Source organism: Bos grunniens, chromosome 8, assembly GCF_055505025.1.
Source record: "Bos grunniens cultivar Pamir isolate PY7600 chromosome 8, Bosgru_T2T1.0, whole genome shotgun sequence".
Taxonomy (NCBI): Eukaryota; Metazoa; Chordata; class Mammalia; order Artiodactyla; family Bovidae; genus Bos; species Bos grunniens.
Window position 1 is genome coordinate 42194427 of NC_141172.1, and position 20574 is coordinate 42215000.

At 49.7% G+C, this 20574-nt stretch overlaps 2 protein-coding genes and 1 long non-coding RNA gene across 7 annotated transcripts in view; 1 reads left to right on the top strand and 2 right to left on the bottom strand.

Moving 5' to 3' along the window:
- Positions 1-1120: 1120 nt before the first annotated feature.
- On the bottom strand, positions 1121-14285 carry DMRT3 (doublesex and mab-3 related transcription factor 3). 3 transcript variants are annotated; one of them, XM_086415375.1, is made up of 3 exons: positions 13835-14285; positions 9009-9098; positions 1121-2815 (listed from the first exon to the last, which is right to left on the bottom strand). In XM_086415375.1, the coding sequence occupies exons 1-3, from the start codon at positions 14283-14285 to the stop codon at positions 1848-1850; spliced, it is 1509 nt and encodes a 502-aa protein (XP_086271501.1). In that variant the 3' UTR covers positions 1121-1847. The 3 variants fall into 3 exon arrangements, 2 of the variants coding, with proteins under 2 accessions (XP_086271501.1, XP_086271502.1); XM_086415376.1 differs by lacking the exon at positions 9009-9098; XR_015169668.1 differs by lacking the exons at positions 9009-9098; positions 13835-14285 and adding an exon at positions 13634-13776 and having other exon boundaries at positions 2677-2815.
- On the top strand, positions 11905-15430 carry LOC147366973 (uncharacterized). Of its 3 annotated transcripts, none has more exons than XR_015169671.1 (3): positions 11905-12982; positions 15005-15184; positions 15280-15430. XR_015169671.1 is itself a non-coding variant. In XM_086415378.1 (3 exons), the coding sequence occupies exons 1-2, from the start codon at positions 14284-14286 to the stop codon at positions 15092-15094; spliced, it is 405 nt and encodes a 134-aa protein (XP_086271504.1). In that variant the 3' UTR covers positions 15095-15184; positions 15280-15430. The 3 variants fall into 3 exon arrangements, 1 of the variants encoding a protein (XP_086271504.1); XR_015169670.1 differs by lacking the exon at positions 11905-12982 and adding an exon at positions 14048-14261; XM_086415378.1 differs by lacking the exon at positions 11905-12982 and adding an exon at positions 14284-14598.
- Positions 15431-15696: 266 nt separating this feature from the next.
- The window catches only part of LOC147366974 (uncharacterized), a 5391-nt gene continuing 513 nt past the window's right edge, over positions 15697-20574 (bottom strand). The window contains exons 1-2 of the long non-coding RNA XR_015169672.1: positions 19108-20574; positions 15697-16104 (exon numbers count right to left, since the gene is read on the bottom strand). The exon at positions 19108-20574 is cut by the window's right edge and continues 513 nt beyond it. This is a non-coding gene — a long non-coding RNA (uncharacterized LOC147366974). The remainder of the gene's footprint in view (positions 16105-19107) is intronic.

A 20574-nucleotide genomic window follows, 5' to 3' on the forward strand; every position in this document is an offset into this window, starting at 1 on the left:
AGGCAATAATCCTCCAAATAAAAAAATAAATATAACCCTAACAACAAATCACACTTCGAAACACCCTGGTACGAAATCATGTCAATTAAATACGTATTAGTCCAACTAATATAAGGAGTTTTTCTCAATGATTTCTCATTCCCAAGGTGCCCAACAGAAATAAAAACGAGATTTTAAGTATCTTTTTTTCTCCTGGGACCCATTCAAGGACGGTGGGCAGGTGACATTAGCTCCTGTTCCTCACTGAGGAAGCACCTCAGGCCAAGAGGGTTTGCCCTTCTCCCTCCAAGACTGAAGATCCCTTCAAGACTTATTCTTGTGCAGGGAGCTCTCTCTCTGCACCCTTGTCATGTAGCGGCTTTCGTTTATTTTCTTATTTTCTTTCTCTTCCACATTCACAAGTTTATTGTCTAACCTTTCCTCTCCAGCACTCTGAAGAAAATACACAGTTAAGAAGTGGCTGGTGTGGGCACCACTGTATATTACTGTTTAAAAACTCACTTATAAAAGTATCTGACCAAGTACAGCACCACCCAAATGCTTTTTAAATGAAGGGGGAAAGTCCTGGTTTCCAACGTTTTGTTGTGGCTATCTGCCAAACAGGAATGGCATCTTTTCTGGTGAGAATGAGGGAATTCACTTCTACAATCCTGGCTGCAAATAGGAGTATAACCTGAACCTAACAGGAGTAACTGCTCTCCTTTACTGAGTACTTTCTCTATGTCAGCAACCAGGCTAAGCACTTTGCTTACTTTCCTCACTGTAGGCTGTTTCATTTTTACTTTGTTTTTAATGAGATTCTCCATTATATAATCCCTGCTCTCTTGGACTCATGGGCGGATAACCTGGACAGTAATATACAAAGAGCATCCTCTTACACAGAGTAGGCACTCAGTAAGTATCTGTTGAAGAAACGAATGGATGGAGGAACTGAATTAACTCTCTTCTTGAACAATCAATTCTGTCTTTCTGAATACAGCCTCAAAGCTTTGCCATTCGTATTTCTCAAGCAGTGTCACGTTTAACTTAAACCTTGATCCATGCACTAGTAAGTAGCTTTTTAATCAAGTTTCTATTTTTAGAGATCCTCTTTCATAGGCAGAAATGACATAAACCAAGATCATCTCCTTAGTTTATTTTTTTCTAGAGTCCTTAGCATGCTACATTAACCTGACAAAGCTTAATCTTGTGTTCATTTCACAATATATTTCATGCAGTTCACAGCTGTGATTGGGTTTACATTGACATTACACATGTTTTGATTCAGCCATGTGAAAAGAATAATTCTTAATGGAGTCTGTCTCTGAAAACTGTCCAAGCTTAAATAAGTGTGTGAGTAGTTCACTCTATTAAGTGCAGTCTCTCTTTAAAATGCAAGGATTTTCAGCATAGGAATATGAGGCCCCTGTTTATAGTCCGTTTGCAACCAAACCACTTCTTTAGGTTTCATTATCCTGAGCAATCCTCTTTTACAGAACTGTATTCAAGTACGCTACATTACTGAAGATTCCAGGTTGAGTCTAGGGGTGGGGCCGACCTTCAGCTTTATGTCCCCAAAGACATCTTCCGTGGGCCCAGGCTTTCCCCAGACCATTCTTAGCATCAGACTCTCTTTTACAACCAACATTCAGCACTAAAGCCACAGAGCAGAGCTATTTGGCATTTTCCAGTGAAGTGCAAGAAATTAAATAAGTTATGTTTTTTATTGCTAAGGTCTAGAATCAAGCAGGGTCACTTTGTCATATGGCAGGAGAAGGTATACACAGGATGTGGCCTCTCCGTAAGGGGAGGGCGCAGGGTTCAAATGCACAGAAAATGTCACCTGGTCACCCCCATCGGGCGGCGCTTTAAGATGACGAGTTGAGTATTCGGGAGTCTGAGGAGTCAGACCTCTCGTCATAGTCGTCCTCGGTGTAAATGGACTGCTTTGACACCATGGGACACCCGTCATCGGGGATAGCGATCCGAGGGTCTTCGGGGGTGCGGGCGGGGAGGACGGGCGAGCTTCTGAAGACGCTGGTGGAGTTAGTGGGGAAAGGGCTGACGTACTGGGACCGCAGCTGGTACTGCTGCTGCAGCGTCATGGTGTTCCACAGGGTGACATCGTTGGGCAAAAACGGGCTCGACTGGTTTCTCGCCAGAGTATTCCTCAGCATCAGAGGGTACCGGGGTGGCTGGGGAAACGGGTGCTGCAGGGGCACAGCCAGGGGGTTGGGGACCACGTTGGTGGAGTCAGCAGAAAATCTCAGCGTGTCGGGGACTCTGAAGGCCGACCCCACAGACCACTTGGACGAGGAGAGGGGGTAGGAGCTCAAGGTGTGCTCGAAGAGGTGCCCGTTGGAGGGCAGCACCAGGCCCTCGGGCTCCCCAGCAGAAGTCCGGTCGGCGGCCGAGGAGGACGAGCGGCTGGAGAGCAGGACCTCCACAGCGCTCACCAGGTCACCCCCACAGCCCTTGAGGATCAACTCCAGCACCGCGGGCTTCTGGTGGGGGAATATCTTTTTCAACACTTCTAGGGGCGGTCTGTTGGCTTTCAAGCTGAAGGGCAGAGACACGGTCCCTGAGGGGCCCTCGATCAGGAGGTGGCTCTGCTCCCCGGGGTACTTGGGGCTGTCGGGCCGGCTCTCTGAGCTGGCCCCGTTCTTCTGGACCGCAAACCCCGCTTCGTCCACTGACACGATCTCGGGGCTCTCAGGTGTGAAGCAGCCCTTACTTTTGGCCACATCTGGGGAGCTCCTCTGGTCCGTGTCTTTGTCGCTGAAAGTCTCAGCATTGTCAGCGGTGCTGCCATCCCCAAGTCGTTCTTCTGTCAAATCTGAAAAGCAGAGAACAGCTGGTTGAATCCTCTCCTGGTATGCAAAGAACACATGTGCTCAGGAGAGGGCCCTACCTGTCCTTTTTGCAAGGGGAACTGCTTCTCTGTGGGTTATAACATACTGCAAGCCAGAAAATCTATGTCATTAGCAAATGGCAAAAAACGAACAAACCCTGTAAATAAGGATCTAGATATCAGAGTGATTTCTCAGAATGGGCTGTGCAGGAAAGCTTGCCTTCAACACAAAACGGTGCAGAGAGAACTATGACCACAGACGATGTGGCTATCTAGCAGTAACAGTCTAAATGCGGATCAGACTGAGGATAAACACTACCCAAGGACGAACAGAAAAATGAGCTTGGGCTTGTTTTCTAGCTCCTCTTCTCCAAATGAGGGGTCTGGTGCCACCAAAGGACATCAACAGCTGCAACAGCTGGTGTACGACCCATACACCCAAGGGAAATTTTAATATTTTAAAACCATTTTCCCTAGACAGATTCTGTGTTATATGTGAACCAGTCATCAGTACGTTTCATCAGGATACCATGTAGAATAACAAGTCAATATGATTGCCAGAGTGAAAGAAGCCTCCATATGTGGAAACCTCTCTTAAAAGGCCACTCAAGATCCCAGAAGACTTGGTTGCCGATAACCCGCACCAGAGGGCAAGCAACACCAGCTGTGAAACCTGGGTGTGGGACAGGCTGCAGACAGGGAGAAAGAGATGCCTGGAGAAGGCTTACGAAACTGGAGGAAGACCCATCAACGAAACAGTGTGTCCATAACTCCAGGACCTGGGGTGTAAGAAGCGTATAGGATGGACTTCAAGATACCTTCCTGAATTATATTTTTAAAAGAGAGAGAGAAAGAGAGACAGAGAGAGAGAGAGAGAGAGAGAGAAACAAAGCTTCCCAAATAAACCAGAGCTTTGCTGTGAAGTAAACCAGTAAACCAGTTGTAAATCTAACACTTTGGTCTAAGACATCACTCACCCCCTGAAGAGGGTTAGTATTACTGTGCTAAAGAGGCAGAAAGGAAGACGTAAGCAAGACTGGTTTGGTTGCAGAAGTAGGTTCTAAGAGACCTTTATAATAAAGGAGCATATTCTTTATTAACAATTTATATACAAGCAGATTTTTATCTTTCTTAAAACATGTACTGGCTGTGTCTACTCAGAGCCAACGTAACTGATCTGAAGATGGAAATTATTAATGACCCAGTTGTCAGGTTGTAAACAACCGGTTGGCCTGTGTTTTCCACTGCCCCTGCCTGAATAGCCTCATTGTCGCCTCCTCCCTGGGCACACCTGACGAGGTGTAGAGAGCCAGCTGGTGAAATTTCATCAAAGCAGCATCTAAAATCCATCTCCTCCTATTTGTTGTTGTTTATTTTAAAAGCCTTTAACAAAGACCCATTTGTAAGCTTTTTTCTAATATGAGATATACCTTAATTATAATTGCAAGAAAAAACTTTGATTCTTTACAAACCAATAAATACGTTCTAAACATAAATACTTCAAAAAAATATCCTTAAACTATATCGGTGAAACTTTTGACTGTAAATCTGATACAAATTCATACCTATCTCAAATTTGCATTTAAACTGCTTCTTTTTCCAATACAAAATATCAGCTGTCAGTGTGGGGACCATCTTCAGCCAACACGCATGAAGCCATTTTTGCTTTCTATAACAATTTCGGGATATGCACAAGAGACCTTTTCGCAAGAGAAATATGACATATCCTCTTCAGCAGCATCCTAGGATTGGTGACCCAATATTCATCTCCTGGGTTAATGTGGTAGTCGTCCTTGATCCCAATGAGAAAAACAGCAACAGAAGAGCTTCCACAGGCTCATACTGCAAGCAGACAGACCTGTCTAAATTTCCTGACACATGACCCTACACCTACCTCTCGGTGTTACTCTGTCATTAAACACTTGACAATGAGCAGACAGTGACAGTATGTTAACTCAGCACTGAACTCAATGCACAACCGGATCTTGGCCTCTGCTCACTGGAGCTTAGGAAAACAAGTCAAATACTCTCCCGGGGGAAATACGGACATCAAGTAAGGCTTTAAACACTGTGATTCTCTAAACAGTTTTCTTATTTAACTTTCATTATCTATTATTATCAGCATCAAGTACTTTTATCACTGTATCCTGAAAGACATCAAGGGCAGAAAACATCATCAGATATAAGACTGGCCCCTAACTTGTGGAATTTATTACCAAGTTAGGGAGATGAGATGTGTGTGCGGGGAGAAAGCAAACACAGCCAGGGAAAAACTGCTAAGTGGGAAATATGCACACACGGAACACAAACGTTCACAGCAGCATTATCCACAAGTGACAAATGTTGGAATAAACCCAACATCCATCAATGATGGATGAACGGATAAACAAAATGTGGTCTATACATATAATCAAATAGTATTCAGCCTCAAAAACGAAATTCTCACATATGCTACAATGTGGATGAACCATGAATACATGCTAAGTAAAATAAGACAGACACAAAAGGAAAACCGATCTATGATACCATTTATATAACATACCTTGAACAGGCAAACTCATAGCGACAGAAAGGAAAAGAGTGTTGTCAGGGACTGGGGGAGGGAGTAACAGAGATGTACTGTCTAATAGGTATTGAGTTTCAGTAAGGGATGATAAAAAGTTCTGAAAATGGAAAGTGGTAAGGGCTGCACAACATTATGAATGTGTTTAATGTCACTATATTGTATCCCTAAAATGGGTTAAAATAGTAAAATTTATGTTGTGTGTATTTTACTACAATGAAAAAGTGAAAGAAATATGATACACAGCGTCACAGCAATATAGGGATGGTGAGATTGTTTTAAAGCAAGAAACAGCTGGCTTTTCTAGAAAAGAAAGGGTAACAACAAAAATTTTTTAAAGCTCTAATTTTGATATTTAGATATTTTCAAAAGCATACTTTCAAAAGCAGTGTGTGAACCTAACTTCCCATTTTAAAAGGTAACTTTTCCCCCATCCTGGATCAGTTACAGACACTGAAGACATTTAAGGAAAATGTCTCTAGGTCTATCACCAAGTTCATTCTTCCACAGAATGCTTCAGACTACAGAAGAAGTGGTTCAAAGGGCAAGTTTAGCCAAAGGAGAACTAAGGAATTAATGTTCTGGCTAATCTGCCATATCTACCATTAAGAAAATGTAGTAGTTTTTTCAAGATGGTAAAGGATGTACTGTTCCAAACCACTGGATACTGGATGGCAGGACTGTAAATCAGACAATACAAACTTTTATTTTGGAATCCATCTTCCCGATCTGCAGAGCAGGCCACAGTAGACTCTTCTCTGGTTGGCAGCGCGTCCAGCGGTCATGAAGCACTGGGCTGCGTAAAGTCTCTTCTGCATTTCCTCCTGCCCTTTTGTAGCTGCCACTGTGACATCCCAGTGCAGCAAGCACTTGTGGCCACCTCTCAGAGAGTGATGTGGGATTGTACTAATCTGTCCACACTCTCTCTCTCTCTCTGCAGATTTCTGGGCTGATCAACCTCTCCTAGAGGTGTGCTGGCTATGGCCAAAAAGTGAGAAAATCTAACGTGATGTCACAGGAATCAGACTTACAAATTCAGAACATTCCAACCAACCAAGTTCAGCCCAGTTTACACCATATCCAATGGGAAGATAGAAGCTGCTGAAGGAAGCCGTGAGTGGAACACACCTATGCTGTCCACACACCTGAGCACCATGTAAAGTCCTGCTAAGGGGTGCTGGATAAACAGAATCCCAGTCAACATCCAGGGATGCTGGGGTCTCAAAACTGGGCCAGGGAAGACTAGCCTCTCACCTTATACCAAGAATAACTCCTTACCCAGCAATAATGCCTACAGGGCAGAATATATGATCCCTGCAAGTTCATGGTGTCAAGTGCTGGTTGTATTGTTATACCTAAACTACAAGCATTGTAAATTATTCTGTCATAAATGCAGACTTTCACAAGTAATTACAGAGGGTGAATCTTGGGCCCAGTGATAAAGTATAATTTAATAACAGGTGTTTCTTTATATCTCTAGATATTTTTTTTCCTAAATGAACTTTATAAATGCTCCTGTTGGTTTAAAATACAAAGACTTTTCGAGATATAGAAATGTGAAACTGCCAAGTAGCAAAATGAAAAACGAAATGCTCTCCAAATGTTTTAACCTCTTTCTTCTTGAAACTGACACCCTAATTCCTAGAACATTAAAGAGTAAGAATATATTTCAATTGATAATATTTTTACTCCTAATATACAGGCACCAAAAACAGCTAGACTAAAAGCAGAAAGAAATCACTCATCTGCTATTGCAAACCAGTTATTGAAAGTGATATAATTTGCTATTTCTAAAGCTAAACATCTAGACATTTAAAAATCTTCTAGATGTTCACACTTCAATTTCGTATTTTTCATGATGCAGAAACACAGCTATCCCTGAAATAAACTCTTCACAAGGGTAAAGATGTTTTTTGAAAGTAGATACTCAATTAAGAAGGAATTTTTTTTCTCTGGAAAACAGTGCTACCAACTTCAAAAATGTATCTGTGCCATAAGAAGCTACAAGACTTTAAGGACAGAAAATGAACACTCACACAAAAATGACTTCCAATCTTCTGACCTCTTTCTGGACTCTAAAAGGAGTATTTTTCAAGAAGCAGGAGGGAAATTATCTAAAAATATACAAGTATGTTTGGTACTTATAAAAATGCAGCTAGCTACTTATTCAGTTGTCTATTTAACAAGTTTTAAGTCTTTTCACCATGTGCCCTTGCACTGTGCTAGCCAAGATTATACAGAGATGATCAAAGCATTTATCTTGTGAAGACTGAGAGGCTTACTCTTTACTAATGAACATTTTGCAAAATTTCCAAGTTACCTATGCAATGAGTCGTATTTACATTGAAACACAGCAGGTAACCCAAAGGCCAGCAGCTGGGCAGACTGCTGTATTCATGGGAGGGAATGTTGTTGAAAACAGTCATATAATGGCTATGAGGAGAACATATACTGAACTAAAACAAGTAATAATTACAGGGTGGTGGGGCAGAACAGATCTCAGCTTCATAAAATTTATGTCTGCCTAGTCATTGGCATCAAAAGAGATTAGAGATTTGTTAGAAAACCAACGATCTGAATGTTAAGTTTTCCATAATATTGTTATTCAGCAGTTGATTGTGTTGATTTTCTTATAGTTGTTTAACTGTATAATAAGATATAAAAAATTAAAAATAAAGCCTGCCTAGTTATGGTTCAGTTTCCCCTCAGTTTCTTCAGAGGACAGTGATTTGCAGGGCTCAAACAAGAGGGTGACTCCCTAAAGCCACATGGGACTCTTGGATGCTATGTGACACGATCCCAAGGTGATGGGCCTGCAATGGCCAGCATTCCACTACTCCAACCTCTGCCAGGAGAGGCCATGCAAACCCCAATGCAAGGCCCAACCTGCCATCAGAGCTATATGACACGAGACATAGGGTCCAGGACCTGAGTGACTAATGGCTGAGGAGCCACAACAGGTTCAAAAGCCAATCTAAGGAGAAAAGGAAGAGAGAAAGGGGAGGCAGGCAGGCAAGTAGGTTTTCACTGGACTCTGTGCAACATTTCCCAGAAAGGGGCTCGGAGTCCTCCAGGCACGTTGATTTATGAAGACTTACTCCCTTTCCCTCTGTAAAGCTGTTAGCTGAAAGTGCTGACTGGCTGCAGTGAAGAATTTCTCATCAATGCTCTTTGATTGTATTTTGCAAACAAAATGCCTGTTGCTTGGTAACATTTCACTTGAGCCTGACCTTCCCCGAAAGTTATTGCTATCAGATTCGATTTACACTGTCCTCTTGTGATTACTGTAATCTTTTAAACTCGGGAGTTCATCCATCAGGGAAAAGAAAAGTTGGTTGTGTAAGTCGAGAACAGGACTATCCGCCAGATTTATAACCCAGAGGGGCGTGCTGTGTTGGGGGAGAGGTTCTGTCCTGGGTGGCAGGGAAACGCTGATTCTGAGACGTGGAAAACGCCCCCCTCGCCCCCTCTCCCCCCGCCCCCCCCCAACCCCGAGTTCCCTACGCCCGGTGCTCTGACCCATAAGATGGACATCAGCGCCTCTCTGAACCTCTGGGGGCAGTTTGGGCTCCCCCGGGAGAAAGGGGCTGGGAGACTAGCCAGAGCTACGCCCACCTCGAGGGGCGCCAGGAGGGCAATGGGGCTTGGTCCGCCTCCCAGGCTGGAGCTGCCAGATAAAATCGTCCGCAGGATGCCCAGTGGAATCTGCACTTAGGAAAAACAACAAAGCATGTTTTAGAAGTTTGCCCTGTGCAGTGTTTGACGTCCTATTTGTGTGTGTGTGTGTATTTGTAGGCTTTTTGCTAAATCTGGCACTCTGCCGAAGCTGGGAGGCAGCAGGGAGGGAGCGGGGAGCGGGAGAGCAGAGGCTAGGCGAAGCTGAACGAGGAGGGCCAGGCGGGCCGCTGGTTGAGCCCTGCCGGTGGGGCTGAGCGCCCACCGCTCACTGCAGAAGGAGCTGGGGAAGGAGGCAGCCTCCCACCGGACAGGGATCCGAGGGGAAGCGGTCCAGGGCAGCCGCAGGGGAGCCACAGGCACACGGCTGCCACCGCAAAACACGGCCGCCATGGCCTCTATGGGTCTCCCGACTGTCCCAGCTCCAACCCCGGGTCCGGAACCAGTCACCCGCACTGGCCGAGCTCAGCGCAAGGGCCGGGGACCCAAGGCGGCCACTGGCCAGGCACGGGAGGGAAAGACCAGAGCTGAGAGCTGCCCCGGAGCCGGCCACGGGTCAGGCTTGGAAGAGACCGGTCAGCCTCGCGTCTTCCTTTTCGTTTGGTTGGTTTTTATTACTTAAAACTAAACCCCTTGCCCCAAATCAAAACGTCTGAAGTAACCAGACCCTGTTTTAAATTCTTAGGTACCCTTCAGGAAAGACTTTGAGGTCTCCTACCACTTCTGTGCTTCAAGTCCCTGGTCGTTGAGCATTTCCCACCCTGGCCTGGACTAGCGCTCTGCCCACAACTCAATATCGGTGCAGGTGTGTGTGTGTCTTTTTTTTTTTTTTTTAATTAAAAGTAAAATTTAAAATTAGGAAGCTGACAAGACAGGACCTAATCAAGCTGGAACTGAAAAGCCCAGAGTAAGCTTCAAGATGTGAGGAAGTGCCGACCAGGAGGTAAGATAAAACAAAGGCAGTTTTCCGAAATCTCCCAACTTCCCTCCCTACAGGTCTCTTGTTTCGCTTCTTTTCAGGAGAAATAAACAGGAAAGAAGATCCTACTTTCTTAACCCTGCTCTCTTATTCCTAATCAAATATGATGCTTTAGATTTCTTTACCTTCAAGAAATGTTAAAACTTGCTCACACATTTCTTTTGATGGCAGATGTAAACCTAGCGAGAGTCCATAGCCACAGACCTGTCCCCTCTCAGCCCAAGGAGACCCAGGACATTCTTCAGGAAGAAGAGGAGGACGTGGGGGGAGGGAGCCACACACAGGAATGTAACTTAAGCTTCCCACCTTGGTCATGACCCTTAACTTTCCTGAGCTCTGGAGCCCAGTCCAGAAAGGCAGGCTTGGCTGGTTGAAACTGCTGACTCAGATACACTAAGAGCTGAAAGATGTTCAAGTTCCCAAGATATTTTCATGATGGGAAGGAGGAGGGGAGTGAGAAGGATGAAGAGGGAATGGGAGAGGAACGAACGAATCAACAGGGTAGTTTTAAAGAAGCTTAGACTAGAATTTGAGGTTCCATCAAAATCTACTAATTCCAGGCCAGTCATAGATGATACTCAAGCAGCAGGGGAAATGTACTCTCAAAAAAAAAAAAAAATGCTCTAATCCATTGCTAAAAGTAATAATCTGAGAATATGAAATTTCTCCTTAAAACCACGGCCACTTTTAAAAGGATGTTAAACATGATACACCATTAGATAATATAATTCCTGTTCCTTTAAAGAATCTGAAGCATAATTTGGGAACTAAATTTCTTCCAGCTACAAAGCTGAGTTTTGGTATTAATGTTGCTCGCTGCACAAGGTGTTTTTTCTCCAGCAGTTGCCCAACAAACATTCCCTTCTCCAGGGCACGTTCTTTTCTTAAGGATCTCTGGACAGGGGGAAAGATACCCTGTGTTTCTGCACCTGCATTTGCAGCCAATAAAAAAAGCCAATGTCTCCACAGCTATGTACCTGAACAAAATCTCCATAATCCCACAGAAACAAATCTCTATAAATGACCAGCAGATATTCAGATTCCTAATGGTCTATAAGGACTTCCCTGGTAGCTCAACAGTAAAGAATCTGCCTGCAGTGCAGGAAACATGGGTCAGATCCCTGGGTCGAGAAGATCCCCTGGAGAAGGAAACGGCAACCCACCCCAGTATTCTTGCCTGGAAAATTCCATGGACAGAGGTGCCTGGCAGCCTACAGTCCATGGGATCACAAGAGTCAGACAGGACTTAGCGACTAAACCACCACCACCCACCAGTGGTCTGTGAACTTACTGTACACGTGGACCTACAATTCAAATAGCGCTTCACTTCCCTAAGTAGTGAGCTACTTGCCCAGTACCATATCTAACAGGCTTCTCAATATGCATGGTATGTTACATACAAATACATCCTAACACCTGCAAAAAAATACGTAGAGCAACCAGTAGTCCCATCCAAGCAGTTTTCCCTAACTTAAATCCCCATGGGTTTTCTCCATGTAAAGCACTGCGTAGAACTGATCCACTTGTGTGCCTGCCTTCCTAATGGAAAACAACTATCTAGTCCTTCCCTGCCCTCTCTCATCATCATCAGATTGGTGACTGGCTTTTTTGTTGGTGTTAAATGGAATTATGGGAGCAAACCAATTGAAAGAAGAAAACAAAAGTTACCTAAATAATATGTGCAAGGTACACAGCAGGACCAGCTGGAAACTGAGCTGCTGGTCCCTGACAGCTTAGTCCCCCAAAGCCATCACTCTGACCTCTTCTTGGGTCAAATCCTATTCTCCTTTGCAATTACTGGTTTTCAATTTGAAAGGCTCAGGCTATCCCGGAAGGCTTGGTTCCCGGTGAAAGAGAGCGCACCAGGTGCAATCAGCCTCCTGCTCTTCCTCGCCCCAAGCTTGTATCATTGCTGCTGCTGCTCCGCCTTTCTGCCTCCCTCACTGCCCACCTCCCAGGGCTGTTTTTGGTCTCGGTGCTTTAGAAACGGTGAACTTTGGCTATCCCAGAGAACAGGTGTGAAGAGCACAGGATGTGAAGGAAACCAAACCCCTCTTGGACAGGGACCCCAGAACCCAATGCACTATTATGGGGGTGCTGCCTGCACTGTCACAGGGGAAATGGAGACAGAGGAACTGGAAATGGGAAGGTTCAGAAGAGTCACTGGCATAGATCAACTTTGAGAACTGAGACAAAACCCTCCTAGTTATCTGCCCTAATTTAAAAGAAAAAAACAAAAAGGTTCTTTCCCCTCCCCTCTGACTCCCCTGTGGCAAACCTATAAAACATGAAGCGATCATACTGACAAAAGAGAGTCACCAGGAAGTGAGTGGACATACTCAGGGAAAGGCTTATATCCCACCTCGGATTAAACAGTGACAAAATCCACGTTCAGCAAACTCACTTCTGTCCTTAAACACCCAGTTCTGCTCTTCACATAAGATATTCTCAGAGGTTGGGTCTACAGAGCATAACTGAGGACCAGGGCAGCAGAACTGAGCCTGCCAAGCGGTCTACCAGCTTATCCCCCCAAAAAACGGCATGTCCCAGCTCCACCCAGCAATCTAGTGCTCCGGAAAGCCTCTCCAGAAACCAGAAGTATTGCATTTTGGGGGGAGGGCAATTAAGGGTAGGCAGAAGCTCTACCATTAGTTCCACCCACAGGAGGGCTTTGGTCAGTCGGGAGCCTTCCACCTATGAGTCCCAGCATACCTCTCAACCCTCTCCCTGAGAAGATGGGGTTTCTTTCCTTTGCGCATCTGCCCCAGTGAAAGGGAAACACCAAATACCTGTCCACTGAATTCCAAGGGGTTAAAAACCAAAGGGGCATTTGGGCTGGGCAGGACAGTCGCAAGCTAGTAAGTCTCCAGGAGGAAAGGCTCCAGTGGAGTGTGCAAAGTTTTGGTGGCCTGAAGCAGGGAACCGGGAAAAAAAGGTGAGTAGGGGGATCTGCGCAGCTCCAGGACTCAGGGCAGACCCTTGCTCTCCAGAGCACAGGAGAGGAGGAGGGGGAGGAGGAGAGGAGAGGACCGGGTCCACGGAGAACTGGAGAAAGGGCTCTCCAGGCGTGGCCTTCCTCACTGTAGGTCAGGTTTTGTCTTTCTTTAAAACCACAGACTGCAGAGGACTGCCTGCGAAATGGTGTTACAGGACCTGAACTCCTGCAAAAGGAGTTGGTTGGCTCTGGGTGCACCAGATTGAGTCCCCGCTAACAGTTTTGGGAGTCTCTCTGGTCGCATTCTACTATTGCTTCTAAACAGGGCTTCCTTCAACAAACTGCAAAAGGCTGGAGACCACAGCAGACTGCTAGGAAGGCTTCAGGTTCGCTCCAGTTCCCGGGTGCCGAGAAAATCGCCCAGAGTAGGCCAAACCGTGGGCCTGGGCTCCTTCTCTGTCCTCCCGTCCCGACCTTCAGATGCAAGGCCTCTCAAGCCCACAGTCGGAAAGCCTGGCGGTGTGTGCGCCCGCGTGGATTTTAATCTGGTCCTGTTTCGACCTCTTTATCTACCCGTCCCCTTAAACTTAGAAAAGGCACTTGGCGAGCCCGAGGCGCCTTTCCCGAAGGCACCTGGGTTCTACCTCCTACCTCTCCGGGTCCAGACTGAACGCCGCTTCTGCCGAGGGAATAAGGACCGGCTTGGCTGAAGTTGGGGGGGGGGGGGGGCAGATCACGCCCAGCCCACTCCCGCCACACTCGCCTTCGGGCCGGCCGGCCAAAGCCTCCAGAGCTGCTTCCACGTGTTTCCGCCCAGGCGCCAGCCCGGCCCGGCCCCGCCGCGGCCCTTACCTGGCTTGGCGAGCGGCGCCTGCAGCGCCCCGGGCGGGGGCTCGGCGGCCCAGCGCAGCGCGGCGGCCGCAGCCAACTCAGCGGCTGGGCGCGACGGCGGCTGAGACTGCTGCGAGGTCGGCGGCGGCTGCGGGGCGGCGGCGGCGTCTCCCGGCGGCGGGGGTCCCGGCAGGGCGCGCAGCGAGTCGGGGATGAGGCTCTCGAGGCTCTCGTTGGCCTGCTGCCTGCGCAGCGCCACCTGCGCCGCCATGACCCGCTGCCGCTCGATGATGAGGATGCACTTCTCGCAGGTGCAGTCTTTGAAGCGGCAGTAGCGCTTGTGGCCCTTGAGCCAGGACAGCACGCCGTGGTTGCGGCAGCGCGCGCACTTGGGCGTGCGCTGCAGGGGCGCCCGCGGCGGCTGCGACACCGGGCCGCCCATGTACAGGTAGGGGGAGCCGTAGCCGTTCATGCCCCGGGCTCCCGACACAGCTGGCAAGCTGGCGGCGGGAGCCGATACTGGGCCGCTGGACGGCGGGGCTGAGAGGCCCTCTCAAAAGCGGCCTCCGGGCGGCGCAGTCCTCGGAGTCTTCGGTCCCGCAGTCCAGGCGGCCTCGAGCGCTTCGGAGTGGCTGGAGGGGCCGCGGCCGTCTTTACGGCTCCCGGCGGGCGCTTCCCCAACCCCGAGTCGGCCGAGTCTCCGCCCGCCGCTCCTTTGGCCGGCACGTCCTCCCCGGCCGCGACGCGGCGGCGGCTGCCGGGAGCCGGCGAGAGCTCTGGTTAAGGTCTGAGGCGGCTCGTCTGCAGCTCCCGCGCGCAGACCTGCCGGCACGTCCTCCGCCGCCCTCCCCCCGCCTCCCTCCCCCGCCACCCCCACCTCCGGGGTCCCGGTCTCCAGGCACTCTCCACCCCACTCCACTCCACGCCTCCTTCCTTTCTGCCGGCGCCTCTCGAGTCCCGGCGCTTCACTCTCCTTGCTACCTGCCGCCGGGCCACTCTCACGGGGGCGCTCACTGCCCCCTCCTCCACGCTCCCCGCGCCTCCCCTGCTTGCACGGGAGGGACTGCAGCACTCGGGACGCGGCAGCGCCCGCGGGGCGGGGAAGGGAGGACCTGCGCGGATGAGCGTGAGGGTGCCTCTGGGCGAGGCGGGTGGCAGTTCCCCTTCAACTCTTTCCCCCCCTCCCTCCAGGCCCGATTTGGCGGCACCGGGCCCGAGGCGGCTTTCATTCCCACACTTGGCCACAGAAACACAGCTCGGGGATATCCGGAACCTATCTGAGCGCTGCGGGTGCACTAGGGTCCCGGCGCGAGAAGAGCTTTTAAGTTGGGGGGAGCCAGGCCCTGCGGCCACTGGCTGAAGGAATTGGAGGTAGGGCATTGGAACTGGTTCGAGAAATGGGGGCTTTCTTGAGTTCTTTTTGCAACGTTGTTGTTGTTGTTGTTTTCCCCCTTTTGCCGCTGCAGAAGAAAATGCTTTTGAAAACCTGCTGGTCCAAGGACGACGACCCGTTTTGCAAGCTATTTCAAAGGGGAAAATAGTCCTCCCTCTGTGGCGCAGAGTTTACCTTTCTACACCTCCACGTTGTAATAAAAAATAAAATCTCTGTCCTGAAAAGCCGGCAAGTGCTCTTTTGGAGTTTGTGTTTAAGCACTGGGTCTAAACTTTCAGGGAGCGGATGGAGGGGCCACGCTAGCGCCCCCAAAGTTACCGCATATGATCTGCGTTCTGCCTAACGGTCTTTGAGAGATCAAACGGAGGTCTCGCATCACCCCATTCAAATGCCCACGGACTGAGCAAGCTAGTTATGAATAAGGGATGGGGCCTCCCCACCCCCACCCCAGTGTCTTTGTGTACGGGTGGGAGAGGACCTTTGCACAAGATGACAGCATAAAACTGTTTAAAGTGATACTGTGTGTATAGGTTTGGCCTAAAGCAGAATACTTCCACAAATGCACAGAGATGCTCCCCTAATGCGAGAAAACAAAACTAAAAAGCAGTGGTTACTGCGGCGCAGGGTAGCACAATGGCTCAGTGCGAAGAGGGGCGATGGCAATCCCGGAGCTCTCAGTTGGCAGGCTTCAGAGAGCACACCCTGAATTCATCTCTTGGCGGTCTGGATGAATCCAATGCGAATCCGGAGCGTAGACCAGTCGGCTGCAATGGTCAACCGGTCGGCGCCTCTCAGCTTTATTCTGCACTGCTTTGGAAGCAAACAAACAACCCGAAAACGTCCATGTGTGTGCTGTGAATTCAAGTACTACCAGGCGTTCCAGCAGCCAACCCTCCGCCTAAAAGGGCGATTCCGGGAGAGGAGGTTAAAAAGTGAACCTGATTGTGTATCTTTCCCTTGAGGCCCTTGGCTGCCCCCCACCTTCCCCATTTCAGACCTGCGGACCTCATGGGGCGCAGAAAGGAACCCCCAGCAAGAGACTGCTAACCTTAGGAGGCTTGCCTCCAAAACTGCTTAGGGCACAGACCCCTTAGTCTTACTCCTAACTCCCACCACGTCATCAATCTCTCCTCCCGAACTTCGCGAGGCACTACAACTGAGAGGAACTTCCAAAAATTCTCGGGACTGGAAGCCTGGGTCACCCGCAGCGCCGTGGCCCAGAGGCTTGCAAGTGGGAAGTTGACACATAGAAGGCCTAGAATGACCCTGAATCTGGGGCACTGAAATCTCTAAATCTCTTGGGAATGCAGAGACCACAAATTTTGCAAAGCCACATTTCTCCCATATTTCCTTCAAATAAATGGTCAGCAAAACCAGGAGTATAAGAAACCTGAGAGTAACGATTTCTTTTCTTTTTTTTTTTAAAGGAAAGCAGCAGAGCTCAGCACCAGGTTTGGGGGACATTTCCACTACAAGGCGACCCACTCTCCCTCAGTCACCTAGTCACCCTTGCCACTCAAACAGTCTTGCATTATTTGGTCCCCGGGGCTCCGTTTCACTCCAGTGCACATGGAGGCTGAGACCTAAATACTCATTTGATATAGCGCAATAATCCTTTTCTCATATTTGATGGGAATGTTTTCCATATCCCAGTATTTGACAACATCTCCCTATAGGGACAGGTTTGTATTTATGTTGGTAAAATGTCCCCTGCCTCAAAGTCTATTGTAACCCAACACCTGACAACCCCGAGTCCCATTTCTGTTTGCAGAAAGGGTTTATTCAAGCACATAATGGGATCCCAGCAGAAAGCCTTTCAGAACAAGGGGCTATGGTAAACTTCACCACATGAACTCCGTTTCCAGGGCTATTAAGCTTTTAATTGGAAAATAGCAGAGGAAATTTCAAGGTGACTATAACGTGTTAGTAGTTAGTGTGGAGAAGAAAAGCCGGAGCGGGGATGAATGTAAAAAGCATATGGTCCGAATCACATTTAGGAGGAGAGGCCTGCCGCTTAGTACAACTAAGTCCCGGCGGCTTATATACTTATGGGAAAAATCATCAAAGAAATTGGAAAGGGAGCAGTGAGAGTTACAAGTAAGTGTAACCTCGCTAGACTGGATCCACTCAGTCCTGCTCTGGGTGGGTGGGTGTGGGTGCGCGCGCGCGTGTTCAAACCACAATAACTGGGTAAAGCTTGTGTGTGTGTGTGTGCGCGCGCGGGCGCTTACGCATGTGTTCAAACCACAATTAACTGGGTAAAGCTGTGATAGGTATTAAAGGGTCAAAGGCTGTAAGACAAGTGTGCGTATGTGGTTCTCTTTCTCTTGGCGCGCACACAATCTCACGGGTTGTGTGTATATCTAAAAGTTAAGAACGCAGTGCCCCTGCTCAGAAACTGAAGATGTCCCGATTGGAAGCTGCCCCTCACCGCAAGCAACACTTAATCAAAAGGACAGTTTCATATTGTCCCGGATATATAAATACATCAAGAAATTTTCTGCTTTGCTGGATTCTTAGGGAGGGGGAAGTCAAGGTTCTTATACTGCTGCTTAAACCTCGACCACGGTGACACTGAAGACTGGGGCATGTAGAAAGCCTTTTTATGTTTTTATTTTCTAGAAAGCCCTTTTAAAGCAGGAAAACGAACTCCCTCTACCCACTCAAGAATTTTTCAGCTCTCACCCTGTCCATGCCTCTCAGCATCACTCATTGGCGAGCTTCACATTGAAAGGGGGGAACAAATGTCCAGTGAGGCATTTGTTTCTAGAGGGGAAACCAGCAATCCATTTCTTGAGGTAACAATGATGCCCCGGTCTGCCACATTTGGGAGGGCCTCCTATACACCCCCATGGATCCCCGAAGTCACCCTCCGGGGCTCAAGACAGAGGACAGAGACCATGCGACCAACGAGTGATTGAACTTGCGCCTGACCGGCGGGGGACGCGGCTAAGCAGAAGGAAGATCCTGGAGTCTCGTCCCACACCATTGTGGCATCAGGCTGCCTGAGGATCTCGGCGGCCGAAGCTTTTCGGAGCAAACGGGACCTAAAACGGCTTGCAACCCCGCCAGCCCCGTACAGACGCGGCTGCCTGGTCCTTCGTATTCTAGAACTCTGGAAACCAGCAACCGTTCACGCCAAGGTCGCGCCTGCCCCCACCATCTAAGGCGGGTGTAGGGGTGTCGCTCCCGCACTGCAGCGTCTGAGGCGCGGCGACATCCGCCGAGCGCTCCCCCTGGGCCAGGGCCGCGAGGCCCGAAGGCGCCCGGGGCTCCTGGGTCGAGGCGCACGCACCCCGCCGGCACCAGGAGGGCGTGTGGGGACCCGGGGCGGTGGTCAGATCCCTACACCGTTTTAGAAGAGTGTCGCCTCGGAAGCCTGACGACCCCGTTTGCTTTCTGGGCCAAAGGAAAAGGAAAGATGTACCCTCCGAGATGAAATGAGAGCAGCCCCGGACTTTAACATTTTAAGACAGTCTTTTCTCTGCGACTCCAGAAACCAAAAAGAGTCGGGAAAATAATTTTAAGTACGTTAGCGAAAACTTCAAGAAACAAGACTTTCTTTTCCCCGGAGTATTTGCTTTCGGGGCGCTAGTGCAATGCCCCAGGACAAGCCCTCTTTCCAGAACTCTCTGGCGACTCCTCGGCAGTCTCAGAATAAAGCTCTGCGGGGTGAGGCGGAGAGAGGTGAGGACTTCAGCGCTGAAGTCCCTTCTCGATTCGAGCGGCACGACAATAAATAGTGGGAAACGGCCGGCGCTGCCCGCCTGTCAGGGAAAGCTGGGTACAAACGCCACGAACCGAGACCAGACCGTCAGAACAACAACGCTGCAAGGCCGAAGCCCCGTGCGGGAACCGAAAGGCACCCCACCCCAAGACTCTAGGCCCAGACTCGGCTCACCTAGCCGGCACCAAAGCCTCCAGGGCGGGGAGACTTCCGGAGCACGCGGGCCCCACCCACCTAACGCCCCGCCCACTCTCCCAGAACCCTCTTGCACCGTCTGGGCCGCAGCTTAGAGTTGCTGAAAAGTTTGCAGGCCTTTGGCCAGGGGTAGGGGAAGGCACTTAACGAATACTTGACTGAGTGAAGGCCTCGCTTTTCCCTGGGGGCGGGGGAGGGGGGGTAGGTGGAGAGGAGTCTTTTAAAGGCGAGAATAAAAGATACATTGGCGGCTGAGCTTACGCGTGCCCGGCGCGCAGCAAAGGTCTCAGGCCTTGTTCGCTTGCCTGTACGCAGAGGGAGCGAGGAGGACGTAAACCCACGCAAGTTCCCGTAGCAACCTCTCAGAGGGGCGGCGGGCTGGCTGCGGCGACCCCAACCGGAGGGGCGGATAGGGCCCAATCCCGGGAGCTAAGGAAAACCCTGCGCTCGCCAGGCTGCCTTCTGGATTGCTTGTGACACGAAGCACGTTCTATAAAGCGTGCCAAGCGTGGTGCTATGCGTCAGATGCGGGGTAGTCTACATGTGCACGTGAAGCCAGTTCAGTACTGCGGTTTCCGAGAAACGGGGAGAGGGCTCAATTTCTACGCCTGGGTGGGAATCTAGTTTCCACTAGATGCCCGGGAGACGGCTATGCGGGCTCCGTGCTTGGGCTTTGCAGGGGGAGTGTAAGCAGGGATAATGGCAGCGAGGAGGCCAGGGTCATCAAGAGCGCCCTGGGCCCCTCAGGCCGCTATCCTTGAGACCCTAGTTCTACAGCACACTAGTGGAGTGAGAACCAGAAGACAGACCGGAGTGGGCGCGGGTCCCGGGCGCCGCGTGCTCCGGAAGGGAGGAGAAGTCGCTCCTCATCCCCAACCACTCGGAAGTCGCAGGCGGTCCTGAGGAAAGGCTTGCGCTTCGTCTGCCAACAACATTCAAAAAAGGAAGGCCCGGCAAGCCTGCCTCGGTTTCCCCGCACGGAAGACAGCGCCGGTAAGGGGCAAGAACACAGCGCCCGGCACGCCCACACCGGCACACGCAGGGTTTGGGAGAGGCTGTGGCCCTGCTGTTAGAGGTCTCCATTCAAGGGCGCAGAGCTGAGAAACTGATCGCCCCTCAAACGTGGTTATTAAAATACGGTTAAAATTCAGCAGCCCGGACACGCAGTCGCCTGGGCCTGGCCCGCCTGGTGCTTTCCTCCCTAGCAGTCAAGAATAAGCCTCCAGGAGGAAACGTGAGGATCGCAGGTCCACTTCACTCTACCAGGTGCAGGAAGAAAGCCCCTTCATGGGGCTATCTGGGGAGAAGAGAGAAGCAGCCGAATTTCCTCGACTCCGCCTGAACCCATCGCAGCCCTGGGGTGTGGTCCTCGCGCTAGGAGTGGCCCTTCCAAACCGGAGCCCGGCCCCCCAGGAGCACCCAGGGGCTCAGGAGGTGCTGGATCTA

Coding starts and splice junctions, on each gene's coding strand:
- DMRT3 (XM_086415375.1), bottom strand. CDS start 14,285: ATGAACGGCTACGGCTCCCCCTACCTGTACATGGGCGGCCCGGTGTCG. Junction 9,099..13,834: donor GGCGCCGCTCGCCAAGCCAG/GTAAGGGCCGCG, acceptor TCCTAAGTGCAG/ATTCCACTGGGCATCCTGCG. Junction 2,816..9,008: donor CCCTCCTGGCGCCCCTCGAG/GTGGGCGTAGCT, acceptor TCTGCTTTTCAG/ATTTGACAGAAGAACGACTT.
- LOC147366973 (XM_086415378.1), top strand. CDS start 14,284: ATGCCCCGGGCTCCCGACACAGCTGGCAAGCTGGCGGCGGGAGCCGAT. Junction 14,599..15,004: donor CGGCGAGAGCTCTGGTTAAG/GTCTGAGGCGGC, acceptor CCCTCCCTCCAG/GCCCGATTTGGCGGCACCGG.